Raw genomic sequence first — 15,561 nt, 5'->3', positions numbered from 1 at the left:
ATTTTTTCTGTTGAAAAAAAGGTTAAATTACTTTTGATTATGTCAGTTTATAAAAAGAAAATATAACACTAATAATAATAATAATAACTATCATCATTATTATTTAATTAATTTACAAGGTAATTTCAGGTAATTTTGTGTAGCATATTTTCAGCAACAAGGAAATTCAAAGTGCTTTACATGCGTTAGAGGAAATACAAACAAAATAACCAAAGTTAAATAATTAAAAAATTGCGTTAAAATACTTTTGATTACATTAGTTTTCCATCGTTGGCTCTTTAAAGCCCACCTATGACGAAAACAAGATGAGTATGCAGTCTGATGCTTTTCATTGGACAGTTGAAGCGTGACCAGCATGTGATTGGTTGAGGTAAGTGCCACTCTGCGCTCCGCTCCTCGTAGCCCCGCCCCCTTCTCCGTTTAGCCAGAACGAGGATTTTCACGAAAACATCGACCGCAGATTGCGCAGCAGAGCACAGCAGCCACACCACGGGAATGGATCCAGCTGCGTGACAGCTCCGTGGATGGCGTGTTTGAAGTTGTTTTAGCGATGTTTGGCTATGAAGACAAACGTTAGAGGCAGTGAGAAGATTGTTTCACGACGATGTCACTCATTTAACGTCCAAAAAGGGCCGAAGAAGTGGACTCCCTCCGCTTTCCCTTTCCCCCGCCCCCCGCTCCTTCGCTTCGGTGCAGCCGTTACGGCCGATGGAGGCTGACGGGACTTTTGCAGCGAGCTGGAGGCCCGGAGCGTCACCTGTGAAGCGTCGTCACTTCGCTGCGGGACGCGTTTGAGAGACTAAAAACCCGCACTGACTGCGTGTTTCCTTCTAACGGCTGACTGTACAACTTTTCCAGGAGGGGGAGAAAAAGTTAGCAGCTCGACGTTAGCTGCACGAGCCCGACCCCCGCGCGCACGATGACTGATTTGACTTAACGGAGCGGTTACTAACCGCATCACGTCACGCAGGACAGGTGAACCCACGCGCGGTTTCCCCCTGTGGATGGACTTCACGCATTCTTCTTCGGTGGAGTCAGTTTTTACCCGAATTTCCCAGTCTACCTTGGAGGACTGGATCCTCAAACAGGGACTGGTTGTTTTATTTTTTATTTTTCCTCTTAAAAACTTTCTTCTTTACCGACCATCATGTCACTGAAAGAAAACGCCTGTCGGAAATTTCAAGCCAACATTTTCAACAAAAGTAAATGTCAAAACTGCTTCAAACCCAGAGAGTCACATCTGCTGAACGATGAGGACTTAAATCAGGTATTATTTATATGTCAATATTAATACCGTTTTATGATTGTTTATCATAGGCTGCTAAGTGCGAAGGTGAAGCTAATTGGAGATAATTAGTTTATAGCTAAAGGGAACGTTTTTAATTACCTTCATTCATATACAGTTGAATCAGAATACAACACAAAGCCGGCCTGAGGCATAAGCAAACAAGGCAAAACTTCTGTAAAATTTCCTAACATTTTCTGAATAGCAAATGAAAGAATTTCTGGTTAAGTATTGAAAGAATTGACATTTGTATTATTTGTAGTAAAAGTGATTTCTGTCATTTTATCTTAAAGTGGATTTATAGAACTGATAGTTGAGATGCTAGTTAGCAATTTATTTATGTTGATTTGGTGAAATAAAGTGAACCACTGGTACTTGTGAATACTTTAGACCCCTAAAGAAGAAAATTGCTCATAACTGATTATTTTTAGTAATTCAAACTCCAAATTTACCTTATTATGCACTGATAAAGTGCACCAGTGTTGGTTATGAAGTACCACAAGGTTCCCTGCTTTGACCAATTCTTTTTTCTATAAACTTTAACTTGATTGAAGTGTTACTCAGCAGATGATTGATAAGCCCCCTCCTCCCCCATTTAATCAAATTGATAGCTGGGACACTTGGCAATTAATACATAAATGTAAATGATTAAGCTGGCACAATTTGTTGCTGTGGTGAATGCAGTGGACCCCGGTATTCGTGAATACTTGAGACCGCCTCAAAAAAAAGTTTTTAATTGCCTATTTTAGTAATTCAAGCACCAAATATACATTAATATGCATTGATACAGGCAGAGGAAACAAAGAAGCTAGCATCTACAGTCTTCCTTATATTCACTTTTGGTGTGTTACAGCTAAATAGCACTAAGGAAAATAAATGGCTGCTTTGCAAATGCCATCCAATAGTGTGTCAACTGGAATTACGCCGAAGTATTTCAGCAGCATTTTCTTGGGAATGTCTTCTACATGATCTATGAAAAATCAGTGAATTTTTACAGAACAAACTGTAGAGACTGAGTAGACGGGGTTTCACTAAAATAGTTGTTCAAAGTAGAAATAAAATCTCTGAATGCAGGTCATAATAGATGATTGTATTATGTTGGTGCTTATTTATCTGACAGATTCCAGTTTGTTTATGTTGCTGATAGTAATTTTCTGTGTTCACCAGTGTTGGTTATGGAGTACCACAAGGTTCCCTGCTTAGACCACTTCTTTTTTCTATAAACTTTCACTTGATTAAAGTATTATTCAGTGGATGATTGGTGATAAATTGACCCCCAAATTGATCAAATTCTTCCCAAACACCTATGTGTAATGTATAATCATCCTCCTTATTGTTTATGTATAATCATCCTCCTCATTGTTTATTATCTACACCCAAATAAACTATGAGGATGGGATTCCACAGAGATAAACTCAGGTTCATTTTATTGTGTAACTGGAGCAGAAAGTTGACTAAAACAAAAGCTCTGAATGCATCGGAGCATGTTGAACATCTGATATGTTTAGTCATCAGTTTAGACAAGATGTTTATAAAGTTGATACATTGGTGACTAACCAAGACTCATCATCAGTTTCCAGGTGTTTGGCTCAGATAACCTGGATGGAAAAAAGAAAGAAAAATCTCCGTAAAATAGAAAGTTTTCTGTTCAACTCAATAACCAGAATATATATAGTTTCTTTTTATGAATAACATATTTAACCTCTGACTATCAGCTGCAAACGTGCCGAGTTGTAATTCAGTGTTTTGGCTTTTATGCCAACTGCCAAGTATTTTGCATTGTAAAGTATTTTCTTATTGTTATTCCTGCCACAATAAGTCAATTAATTGCATGATAGATTAAAACAAGATCAATAATTTTTATTTGCATGATTTATCGTTTTTTTCTTTGCACCAAAAACTGGATGATAAAAGTTTTCAGTCTGGTGCTTTGGTCTTAACTGGCCATTTTTTAACAACAGTTTTTTACAGACTTCATAATTAATTAATTTATTGTTTCTGTTGTTTTGTTTGTTTATTTTGGATATTTAAAATGTCTTCCACTTCCAGTGTCAAATGTTCTTTAGAATTGAAAGTTTATTGATCTTTGAGAATATTTTCTAATATTTTCTTGCATTATTATGCCATTATTACTGTTTTATTACTTGAAAATGGTCTCAAAACAATATTATTGCTTATTGCAATAATTTCTGGGACAATTTATCATTTAGCCAAATTTATCTTGGCAGACCTTCTCATTGTTTTTTGTTTTTATTAAATGTGATTGATTCTGTTTCATAGTTAGTGACTAGCTTTGAAAAATAAGTTTTCTGCCCATATTTTTAGAATAATCTCCTATTTTAGTTTTATTTCTGATCTCGACCAGAACAGATTAAAGTTGCTCCGTTTAACTGCTGAAGGGGAACAAATGACCTACATTGATCTCAGTTTTGTCTCTGTTCTGTCAGGTCATGTGAGGAGAAATGTTTTCCTGTGCTCATTTCAGATTTCTGCCATTTTGTTGACTTTATTTTAGAAACATGCAGTTTTTTCTATCATTCTGGGTCAAATTCCTGGCTGTCAAAAGTTAAGATTACGACTAATTTTGTTTGCAGTCGTTCAGAAGAGGAATGTGTTTGTAATCAAAGTGAAAGAGGATTTTGTTGCAGATTATACTCGGCTTTTTACAATCTAAGCTGTAATCACAACCTCAAATTGGAAGATGCCATGTAATAAACCTCAACTGGATTACATAAGAGAGGATATATAATCTCTGTAGGTATCTGGATGATTTCAGCATAAACTTTAATTGCTCTTCTGTGCAGAAAGCAATGAGGAAGTTGGTTCATGAGTTTTTTTTTGGCTCTACAAAAACCGCCAACTACTGCTGCAGTGATCCCAGTTTCACTACAAAACCACAAAATCTTACCAAGTATTTTTGGTCTATTTTCTAGTGCAGTTATTTTAGTACTCCTGAAATATGATAAACTAACTGACAGATAACTTTTCATCAGGATATAAGAGCTTGTTTTAAGTAAATAATTCCCTAATATTGATGAACCAGTTCTACTTCCATATTATTTCAGTTATAACATGGGAAAAATGTCTTGTCATAAGTGAAATAATCTGCCAGTGGAATTAGTTAGAACTGGGTTGCTAGGTTACGGACTGGGCTTGGCTGTGGTTGCTAGGTAACAGCGCCAGTGGAACTAGAACTATTTCACCAATATTAAAGAATTATTGACAGAAAACATGTTTCTATGTCGTGGTGAAAAGTTACTTGTAAGTTAGTTTAGTCTTATTTTAAGTGTATTAAAATATTTGCACTAGAACCTAGACCAAAAATACTTGGTAAGACGTTCTGTTTTTGCAGTGAATCTACAATTACAGAAACTGTCCAAGGACCTGCAGCAAAGACAGAAAATCTTACAAAGTATTTATGGTCTGGTTTCTAGTGCAATAGAAATAAGGCAAAACTAACTTAAAAGTAGCTTCTCAGCAACATATCCAAACTTGTTTTAAGTCATCAATTCCTTAATATTGATGAAAATGTTCTAGTTCCACCATCAGATTATTTAGCTTAACAATACATTTTACCCATCTGCTAAGGAGAAAAATCTGCCAATGGAGCAAGTATTTTTCATCAATATTAAAAGATTACTTAAACTTAGTTCCTATTTCTTGCTGAAAAGTTACTTGTTACTTTTGTCTCATTTTAAGTGTACCAAATATTTGCACTAGAAACCAGACCAAAAATACTTGGTAAGACGTTCTGTTTTTGCAGTGTTTGCTTCACTTCTCCCATAGATTTCTGCTGCTTTTCTGTCCAGCTTGTGATCTGCAGTATTTTTTTTTCGCCTCTTGTTTCCTCCGGCCGCCCACCCGCCTGCCGGGCCGCCCACCGACATGATCACAGGGAGAAATCACGCGTTTGGCTCTTTTTATTTATTTTTTTCTTTGTGAGCCAGCATGGTGCTCTGGAGGGAAGCCAGCTCAACTCCAGGCATTTAGTGACTAATGCTAGAAAATGAAACGTGTGGTAAAATGTTCTGGAACAGGGTCAGAGTGCCTCCAAAGCTTTCCCATGCTTTCAGTCTTTTCACCATTTCTAACATGTAGGCCTTTCACGATTACAAACAATAATGTTGTTTTCAGACCATTTCCAACTAACATGTCGCTGATGCAGAAATGTAAAACCACTGGATATTTTAAATATCTAGAATAAAACCTAATAACCAAAAACAAGTAAAAATCTCACACAACCAAAGCCATAAATAAAATGCATTATAAAGTCTCTGTAAACAAAAAGGTCCTTTAAAGAATATTAATCATCAGAATGGAAATTATTGAGCTCATTTGAATTTATCACACATGTTTACTCACATGGCAAATACACTCTAAAATGTCTTTAATTGGGGTTTTATGCAACAGATTTGCATAAATTAATATGTAATTCTGAAAGATAGTAATTGACCAGAATAAAGTTGAAATGAAGAAGCAATTTTACGAGGGGAAAAAAAACCCCAAAAATTAAAATGAGGAATGTTGAGAATCTTTTTAATTTTAATTTTTTTTTCTGGTAAAATCACATTTTTATTCTGCTGATATTGTGAATTTATTCTAGTAAGTAAGCAAATTCTTGGAGCTTGACCTTGATACTCCAAACACGGAATGACTGAAATAAAAACCTCTTTTTGAAAATATTATCTGTTTGTAATTTTATTTTTAGAAAAGAAAGCGAAAAAAATATTCTATTAAAATCGAATCTGGCATGAAAAATTAGATTTTATTTTTCAACCACATCACTAACAGTAAGTTAATCACACGATAACTGAGTTTCGTATGAACAGCAGTCGCTAAAGAGCTGCTCCCCTTTAATGTCGTTCAATAGTCGGCATTTTGAAAACACTGCAAACATTTGACACCAAGTTTAACTACCTGCCCTGTTTACCTGTTTTCTCTGTCTGACATGAAAATGTAATATTTTTTAAATGCAATTTTGTTTATAGAGACTTCATAATCCATTTTAATTAATGTTGTGTTTTTTATTTGGGATATTTAACACATTTTTCAGTGAGTGTTAAATATCCGTTGTTTGATCTTTGAGTGCATCAATATGCCGTTATTATCATATTAGTTAAAAATTGTTTCAAAATGACAATATTATCATTAATTTCCACGGTAATTACTGTCCACTAGAATTTGTTAATGTTACAGGCCTAAAAACTGCCAGTTTATCACCCAGAATCTCTATAAAAGTTGTTTTGTTTTTAATTCTTTGTGTTTTTGCTCCCATATCCCACCAGGCCAAACCCATATATGGAGGATGGTTGCTACTGGCACCAGAGGGAACAAACTTCGACAACCCCTTACACCGATCTAGAGTAAGTTTTTCTGGTTCACTTCACACCAGATCACAGCGAAATGAGGAAAATGAAAAGCTGTTTTCTGTTCTTTGGTGCTCCTAGTGGTTCAGTTCATTGGAGTGTGAGGTTCACTGCAAAAACACAAAATCTTACCAACTAGTTTTTATTGTAAATATCTCAGTTTACTTGAATTAAGACAAAACTAGTTTACAAGTAACTTTCGATAAGATGTAGGAGTTTGTTTCAAGTCAATAATTCATTAATATTGATGAAAAAGTTTTAGTTCCACTGGCAGATTATTTTACTTAAAACATGGAAAAAATGTCTTATTGAAATAAAAATAAGTGGAACTATTTAAAAAATGTTTTCTTACTTACAACATGCTCCTTTGTCGTGGTGAAAAGTTACTTCTAAGTTAGTTTTGTCTTATTTTATGTGTATTAAAGTATTTGCATTAGAAACTCGACCAAAAATACTTGGTAAGATTTTGTCCTTTTGCAGTGAATCTGCAGAATCTACCAAAGGAACAGCAGCTACACTGCAAAAACATAAAATCCTACCAAGTATTTTTGGTCGAGTTTCTAATGTTAATATTTGTAGTTCACTTGAAATGAGACAGAACTAAATTACAAGTAACGTTTGTTTTAAGTAAATAATTCTTTAATATTGATGATCTTAAAACATGTGAATAATGTCTGTTAAGTGAAATAATCCTCCAGTGGAACTGGTACTTGTTTATGAATATTAAGGGTTTATTGACTCAATATCTTGCTGAAAAGTTACTTGTAAGTTAGTTTTGTCTTTTTACAAACAAATCCAACCAAAAATACTCTGTAATATTTTGTGTTTTTACAGTGTTCCTGTGGGAGTTTGGCACTCTATCACAGAAATGCTTGTTGTGAGGCAATAATGAGTCGAATATTTACATAATTTTGGGATTCCCACCTCCCTATCATCATGTTAATGGGAGCTTAACTTTATCAGCTCTCAGATTATGCTGCGGGTTCATCCCAAAACGAGGCGAGGGAGGGGAGGGCAGCCTGTGGGGGAGGACCGAGTTCCCACAGCCACGCTGATGGTTTCCATGTGTGTTTTGGGAAAAGCACCCCTTGATCTCTTGTCATCAGTCTGCTGCTGCCACTTTGACATCATCCCTGATACGTTCTGCCTCTCCTTGAGGTCCTGTTCTTACTGCTGGGCTGTAATTGGCTGCTTCTACGTAGTGCTGATGTAAGCAGTCGGCTAATAACAGAGTAAAATGGCTGATGCGTTCAGTGACTAATATTTAGGAGCGTTTCAGCGTAGCAGCTTGTTAGTCTGTGGTCGTATCGTGATCCTGAGCTTGAATATTTTAGTTGGCTCTGATGTTGAAATGATAACATTTGGTGTTTAGCATCGTAGCTAGTAGCATTGCTGCCTTGCAGAAAGAAGGTCAGGAAGACTCGGGTCTCCCTGTTTCCAGAGACACGACTGTTAGGTTATTTGGTCAATCTAAACTGCTGTTATGTATGAGTGTGTGTTTCTGTGTTGGGTATGGAAGACCAAAACTGACAAAATTAAAAATAAAAGTGGAAATATATAAATGGCTCAACAATTGGCCTGCAGCAATAAGCAATAAATTAATGTCATAAGAAACTAAAACGAGCTCAATAATTTCCTTTTGATTTAACATTTGTCTCTTTTTTTACTCTCTTTCTCAAGTCTAGTCAAAAATTATTGATATAGCACATTTATAACAACCTCAGCTGACCAAAGTGTTTCACAACAATCACAACATCACAGGTAGATAAATAGTACGACAAAAAATTAAATTAAGTTTGGTAAAAATGACATAATTATAAAATTAGCAGACAAACAAGACATACTTCATTTCAGCTGCAGTGATTCCACAAAAACTCAAATCAGTGAGATACTAAGATCCCCACCAGTCTTCAGCCTGGTGTTTTGGTCTCAACCAACCCTTATTTTGAAGGACAATTTTGTTTCCAGAGACTTCATAATTAATTTTTATTTGTCGTTTCTGTTGTTTGTTATTTTTTTAGTGTTAAAAGTTAGTTGGAATTGAAAGTTTATTGATCTTTGAGAATGTGTTCTTTCATTATTGTCCCGCTGTTATCATTATATTGATTAAAAATTATTGGTTCCTTTAGACTGGAAAAGTGGAAGTTTTCAGTTTTTATAGGTTTCATTTACAGGGAAAAAAAAAATCTGATTTGTCATTACTTTTTCGCCCAATCAGAGCCGGCCAGTCGAGTAAAAACTGATTGGTGCGTCGCTGAACCTGGTCGGCCCACAGACATTACTGGAGATGTTCTTTGTTTGAGTGGAAGGAAATAAATGTTAAACTGGATGATCTGGAGCAGATGATGCTTGTTGACGAAATGTTCGGCTTGATTGGAGGCCTTGTTTCACTCCATGTTTAGAAAGAATGCCAACAAACTCTTCAAAGATCATTAATTAATCATTATTTATAAGCTAAGGAGGATCAAAAGATCAAATGGGAAACAATCCCATTTAAAACAACTTAAACTTGTTAAATTAAATTTTAAAAATACTTTATTAACCCCAGAGGGAAGTTAAATCACGCTACACAACTTTCTTCAAACAGTTGTATTTGTTTCCTGACAGAAATGGCAGAGAAGATTCTTCATCCTGTACGAGCACGGGTTACTTCGCTACGCTTTGGACGAAATGGTGAGTTAAACTTTTTTCAGTCTGGTTTTACTGGTTGGAGCTAATATTTAAAACATGACTGGCCTCGGCTGTCAGCAGGAGGAATGCTTTGGCGTCCCAACAACAAGCAAAGCAAACAAAGAGCAATATCTTCCTGGCTTTAACAGGAAGCTAACTAGCAGAGCGTCGGGAGGAATGAAGTGACACCACATGGTGTTCATACTAGAAGCAGTCATGTGCTGGCCAGATTGTTTGTTCTGTGGTTAACACACTCTGCACACACATTGTGCAAGAACCCTGCAGTGACTACCTATTTGGAGAGAAAACGTTCCTCTCTGTATATAAAAAAGCTCCTTATCTTTGAACGTTTTGTGCTGTTTTGAAGCCTGTAAAATAAGCGTCGGTTGTGGGTTTCATGTGTAACGTTTCCATTATAATGGGAACTGTTGGTTCTGTGCTTTGCAGAGTATTGATTGACCTAAGCTGGTGCTCAGCTTGTTTTCCCTCAGCGTGGAATGGACTTTAAAATCAGGTTAAAGCTGCTGCATAAAAACGGTTTCCCAGTGAAATAAAAGCTCAGTTTCTATTTTTATTACTCGCTTGATTTTGTATTATCCTTAAATTAATGAAGTAGCCTGTAAATTATCCTGTTAATACTGCAGTGGTCTTAGTGTTTTCATCATCTTGGAGGCATTAAGTTGTTTTTGTGAGATGAAGGTTGATGATGAGAGGAAAAAGGGAGAAGTCAGTCTTCATCCTTTCATCTGCTTTCTGAATAGAGCATGAAACAGAGAGGAGGAAATATCAAGAGGCACTAAAAATAGAGCCTCGGTTCCTACATGAGCTGCTTTAGAATAATTGGTTTATGTTAAAGAAACAGCTGCCAAAACCTGCATTGAACAATTAATCAATTATCGTTAAGATATATATATATATATATATATATATATAAATATACACTTTTTTTTACATTTAAGATAAAAAATAAAAACCTTCATGTGTAAATCTGTTTCTCAAGTTGCAGTTTTAGCTTCATCTGGTTCATATTCTGGAAAATAAAATCTCCAATGAAGCACCTTTTGGTATCCAATCTGCAGTTGGATTCCCAGATGATGTTAGAAGTTTTTTCTTTTTAACTGCTGATGCTTCACTAAAGGAAATAAATGCCATTATATTTTAGGCAATAAAATGTTTATTTTCACATCTCTAAAAGAAATTAAATTGATTATTTGCATTTTCTTGTTTAAAATAGAAATAATCTGCATAATGTGCCAATTTTTATCCAATTAATTGTTAGAATAATCGATTAATAAAATAATCGCTATTCAAACCTTTTGGCTGTTGCTTTTCCAGCTGATATTCCCAGATTGAGCTGTATTATGTAACAGGATGTGGGAGGGCCTTGGTGGGGAATTCACTGGAATAAAATAATCTGGAGGTCAGAGTTGATGATTTGGGATTACCCACCTACATGCTTCATGCTAAAACCAGCTAGCTCCTTAACAGGAAGACCAAAAATGGAGAATTGATATATAAATGTTCTGCAGTCACTTTGCATCCCTCGCCAGTTTAAGCCTGAGTTTCTCTCCAAAGCAGCCCGACTCAACCACGTCGGGTCCATGTTGCCAAGGCAGCAGGCTTTGTCTCTTTGTTCGGCAGCAGTTGACCATGGTATGTGTAACGCGGGGCGGATTGTGAAGAGCTCCAGCAGTCTCCGTCCTGACTGTAGCAATGCAAGACAAAACACAGAGAGAAAAACACAAATGTGTGGGTTTCCTGTGGACTCCATTTATTTGGTGAGAAGTTCTCTCCACCGTCATTGTTGAGACAAACATCAGACGCGGCATCAAAACAAACGTGCAACCCAGGATTATACAGCCACAGTTTAGTCTAAATTGTGTATATGTTTCAGAGACGTCCTGTCAGAGGAGGCCATGTCAGCAACAGGTGTCAGAAAGGATTAAATATGTTTGTTTCACATCGAAATATCTTATTAACTGTCATGCAGAGAACAAGTTGAGGAGAAGAACGGTTCAAATTTCAGAGACTATTCTAGAGACATTAACGTGTTTCTGGAAATTAAACAAATTTAGATTCTCGATAAAGCTGCACAGTTAACTTCAAAAACACAAAATCTTACAAGACACAAACATATGCCACTGGAACTAGAACTTTTTCATGAATATTAAGGAAGTATTGACTCTAAACAAACTCATATTTCTTGCTGGAAAGTTACTTGTAAGTTAGTTTTGTCTTATTTCAAGTGATCTAAGATGTTTGCACAAGAAACTGGATGAAAAATACTTGGCAACATTTTGCATTTTGCAGTGTATCGAATTTCAGTCATCATTGATGTGTCAGTATCTACAATTAGGCCGGTTACAATTAGCAGTAAGTCAATTAATCCAGGCAATGCATCAGCAATATTATTAACATATCGATATTGGCCAGATAAATAAAACCTAACCGATATTAACAGTCGATATTTATTTCCATCTTGATACCGTCTGTTTCTGTTTTTTTTTTTTTTTTTTTGCCAAACATGTCAAAACAGTTAATATTGGATTAATATCGGATATCGGCCCAAATTTTCATATCGGTGCATCCCTAGATAAATCACATGTTCTTGTGAGCCAAATTTGCAGTTCGGGGGCCAAAACACAATCAGCCCAGGGGCCACAGATACACTTTGGACACCCCTGCTCTAATTCTACATTTCCTTTCATTTGTAGAAAAACTTGTTTGGAACTTTTTCTGCAAACAGACTCCATTTTATTTACTTAATCTGCTCAGACCAAAGAAGAAAAAGCACTATACCTCCCATATAAAACCAGGCTACCTATTGAGCTGCTGCAGAAAAGGCTTATTGAGGCTCTGCTCCATCAGTTTGCTGTCAGACTGCATTGACTGCACTTGACGGCCTGCATCAGAGCCGCAGACCTTTCTGATTCACAGAGGACATGATGTTCTCATGACATTTCAGCTGTGGCTGACCCATTCTCATTTAATCTAAGGTCAATTAATTTCCTGTGTTTACTGGAATTTAAATATCAGACCTCTTTCCCCCACAGCACTGTCCTAGAACAGACAAACTTCCTTCGGGTTCCCACATTCTTTTCATTTGAGACACGCAATCCTGCTTCTTCCCGCTGAATCTCCCTGACAGGAGCGTATACAGCCTCAGCCTGTGTTTGCCCTGTGACTCCTAAGACCCTTTGGCATGCTGGAACATGTGTAAATACTCCAGGTCTACCCGAAAATTATACGCAAGTAAGAGTAAAACTACTTCAACATGTTTTTACTCAAGTATAAGGAAAAAATAGCCGTCCAAGAAATTACTTTAGAGTCAAAAAGTATTTGGTAAAAAGTCTGCTTGAGTACTGAGCAGTCGTCCAATTTTTAGCTATTTTTAATATTTTTATTAATTATTTACATCAACATATAAAGATTTTGCACATTAGCTATATTAAAAGAAATTTCTCTAGTTTTTCAGTTGTTTTGGACTCGATTGAACATATTTTTCCCTGTTGTAAGAACAGGATTTGGGTCACTTTCTTTCAAAATGTTTGCTGTATTCATTCAAGTTTAATAAATTAAATAAAAGCTGATTTGGGTGCACCAGTAAAGTCTGTGGATAGACCTGGGTCTGATTATTATCAATACTTTGTCTTAACATTCTCCATTGAAACAAATTTTTATCATTTTTAACTGCATTGGGTGGCCATAAAACAACAGTCAAAGGGCCACACCTGGCCCCCGGGCCTCATGTTGGACACCCCTGGTTTAGAGCTGCAAGCTTCCACCTGCTGACCCAGTGTGTTCACGTTCCAGTTCAGACACCAGTTTGCCATTACAGGAGGATCTGCGCAGTAAAAGCTCCCTTGGAAAAATGTCAGCCCGGTTCTGTTTTTGGAGCTTCGACCCGTTTCTGATGCCATCTTATCTGTGCTTTTCAGTTTTTGCTTCTGTTTCAGTGGCCGCTCTATCCCGGATGTGGCAGAGATAAAGTTCCTTATCTCCTGCTCCCTGTTTGGATGTGTTTGTTATTCTGGTCAGATACTGCAGCTCCGTGGCTCAGATTGGACCCGTTTCCTATCGGAGTCAGTGGACATAGTTTAACTTTTTTATGCTCATATGAACGTCAAAAACACAATTTACTTCTACAGTCTGCTTACACTCTGAGATGAAATGTGGACAGATATATAAACTTCACTTCCTGTTTCCTGTTGGTTGGAAGTTTGTTCTGGAAAAGCTTCAGTAACTTTTAAAAATAATATTTTGTATATATTTGTTAAACTGTCACCATGTACAGACAGACAGTCTCTGAAAGTCAGTCTCCTCCACCTCCTTCCTGAGCTACACACCAAAAACAACCAATCAGAGCCAGGAGGAGGGTCGTACCGCTGTCAATCATCCCTAGGAATGAGCTGCTAAATGTGCTAATTGCAGAGAAACAACTTAGTTTCAGGAAATCTGTTTATCCACTGTCATAGGTGGCTATGCTAACTAGCCATAGCATTCACAACAGGCTCTGTCGCATGATTGACAGCAGTAAGACCCGGCTCCGAGCTCTGATTGGTTGTTTCTAGTTAGCACTGGGAGAAGGCAGAGGAACTTCTTATTTCTTTGGTTTTTTTTCTTTTTACAGATTGTTTTGTAACATAAACACGACATGGTGACAGTTTCAACTAATATTTAAAAACTACATATTTTTCATACACATTACATAATTTAATGCAGGAGTGACCAAACCCTTCAGACTACGGGCCAAAATCATGAAGTAAAATTAAAACAAAAAACTAAAATCAAGCAAATAAAGTTTTCTTATATTTTTTTAATTTAATTTTTGTAAGAAAAAGGGATGTTGCACATTTGCTGTGTTAAAAGGCATCTAGTTTTCAAATTATTTTCAGTTTGGTTGAAGAAATTTATTATTGGTTATAAGAACATTTGTCATTTTCTTTTGTAACACTAGCTAACATTTGACAGGGTGTCTGCGCATCCTTGAAAAGTCTTAAATCCATGCTTCTAAAATTAAACCCTTAAAATCTCTTAAAGTTGTAAAATGTGATCAAAGGTCTTCATTTTTGTTGTGGTAAGACTATATTTAAAATCGTATATTTTATGTAGTTAACTTTTATATCAGACGTTCAGACATCATTCCAGTCCGTGACATTAGCTTGTTCAAGCTACCGCTAACTAGCTGCTAATATGGTAATGGCTAGCTACCTTTTATCGCCAGTTTGCTGGACGGCGTTCATCCTTACCACTGACTGATTTCTGTTGCTGCAAAGCTTGGCACTAGCTCTATTTTCTTTTGTACATTTCTGAGGTGAAACAGGTCTTAAATTTCATTACAGTGGTCTTAAAAAGCCTTAAAATTAGGATGCTTAAAGCTGATTTGAGTGCAGGAAAGTCAGTTTTTCAGTTAAAAGTCTCTGAATAAACACAGTTCTACTTGCTATTGAATCTTGGTTGTAAAAAGATTAATACTTTTTGTAATACTCAACATTTTCCATTATATCAATAAATTTACCCTAATTAAAAATAAAAAATTTAATAAGCAAATTTTATTTCATTTGTTAACTGCAGTTTGGGACCAAAAAAAAAATCAGTCTGAGAGCCATAGAATTTTATCTTTTTGTTAAGTTCAAATGATGAACAATAAACAATTCATTGCTGTGCATGAAAACAAAAGAAAGTGGTGGTCACTCCACTCAAATGGACGAGCAGAAAACTTCTCTGGAGATGCTTTCTAAGTAAACAACGGAAAATTTAGCCTGACTCATCACAAGTCCTGCTCCCCAAACTATCTTACAATAAACAGCAAGAACATAAACTGATCACCATCAAAGCTTTTCAGTCTGGAAACTCTTCCTCTCGTCTCCTGCAGTGAGACACGGAGATGCTGCGTCTCTAAATGAAGGAAAATTATCCTGAATTTTTCTGATTCTCTTCTGTTTCCGGTCCTTTTGTCTCTGTTTTCTGTTCCTGTTCTGTTGGGCCGATAAATCATTTGTGTTAGCCATCACCGTTGCGTAATTTATTTTGCCTGAACCCTCCCTGGTCCACAAAGCCAAACAGGGCCTGACAGACCGGACCGCTCGTTCTGACACAAGGTTTCATTTAAAGCATCAGGCTGCAGGCAAGCAGCTATAAAACAGCAGGGAACCGAGAAATGGCTGCAACCTTTACGGGGTCTCAGAGAAGATTCTTCATTTATGAACGTTTTAAACATTTTCAAAGCATCAAACGGCT

The 15,561-nt window shown here is 36.4% G+C and overlaps 1 protein-coding gene across 5 annotated transcripts in view; it reads left to right on the top strand.

Annotated features, from left to right (window-relative positions):
- Window positions 1-418: 418 nt before the first annotated feature.
- The window catches only part of mpripa (myosin phosphatase Rho interacting protein a), a 61,002-nt gene continuing 45,859 nt past the window's right edge, over window positions 419-15,561 (top strand). For 3 of the 5 annotated variants that reach the window (XM_015007072.2, XM_088001022.1, XM_088001021.1), the window contains exons 1-3: window positions 420-1,267; window positions 6,571-6,648; window positions 9,259-9,324. In XM_015007072.2, the coding sequence (XP_014862558.2) occupies window positions 1,148-1,267; window positions 6,571-6,648; window positions 9,259-9,324 (264 nt within the window). In that variant the 5' untranslated portion in view covers window positions 420-1,147. Of the gene's footprint in view, window positions 1,268-6,570; window positions 6,649-9,258; window positions 9,325-15,561 lie in introns of all 5 variants that reach the window. The other 2 variants (XM_088001023.1, XM_088001020.1) reach the window with 1 other exon arrangement.

This window comes from Poecilia mexicana, unplaced genomic scaffold (assembly GCF_051168715.1).
Source record: "Poecilia mexicana isolate PSO_F unplaced genomic scaffold, ASM5116871v1 scaffold_19, whole genome shotgun sequence".
NCBI lineage: Eukaryota > Metazoa > Chordata > Actinopteri > Cyprinodontiformes > Poeciliidae > Poecilia > Poecilia mexicana.
The sequence above is the reverse complement of the archived record's forward strand: the minus strand, read 5'-3'. Positions and strand labels throughout refer to the sequence as shown.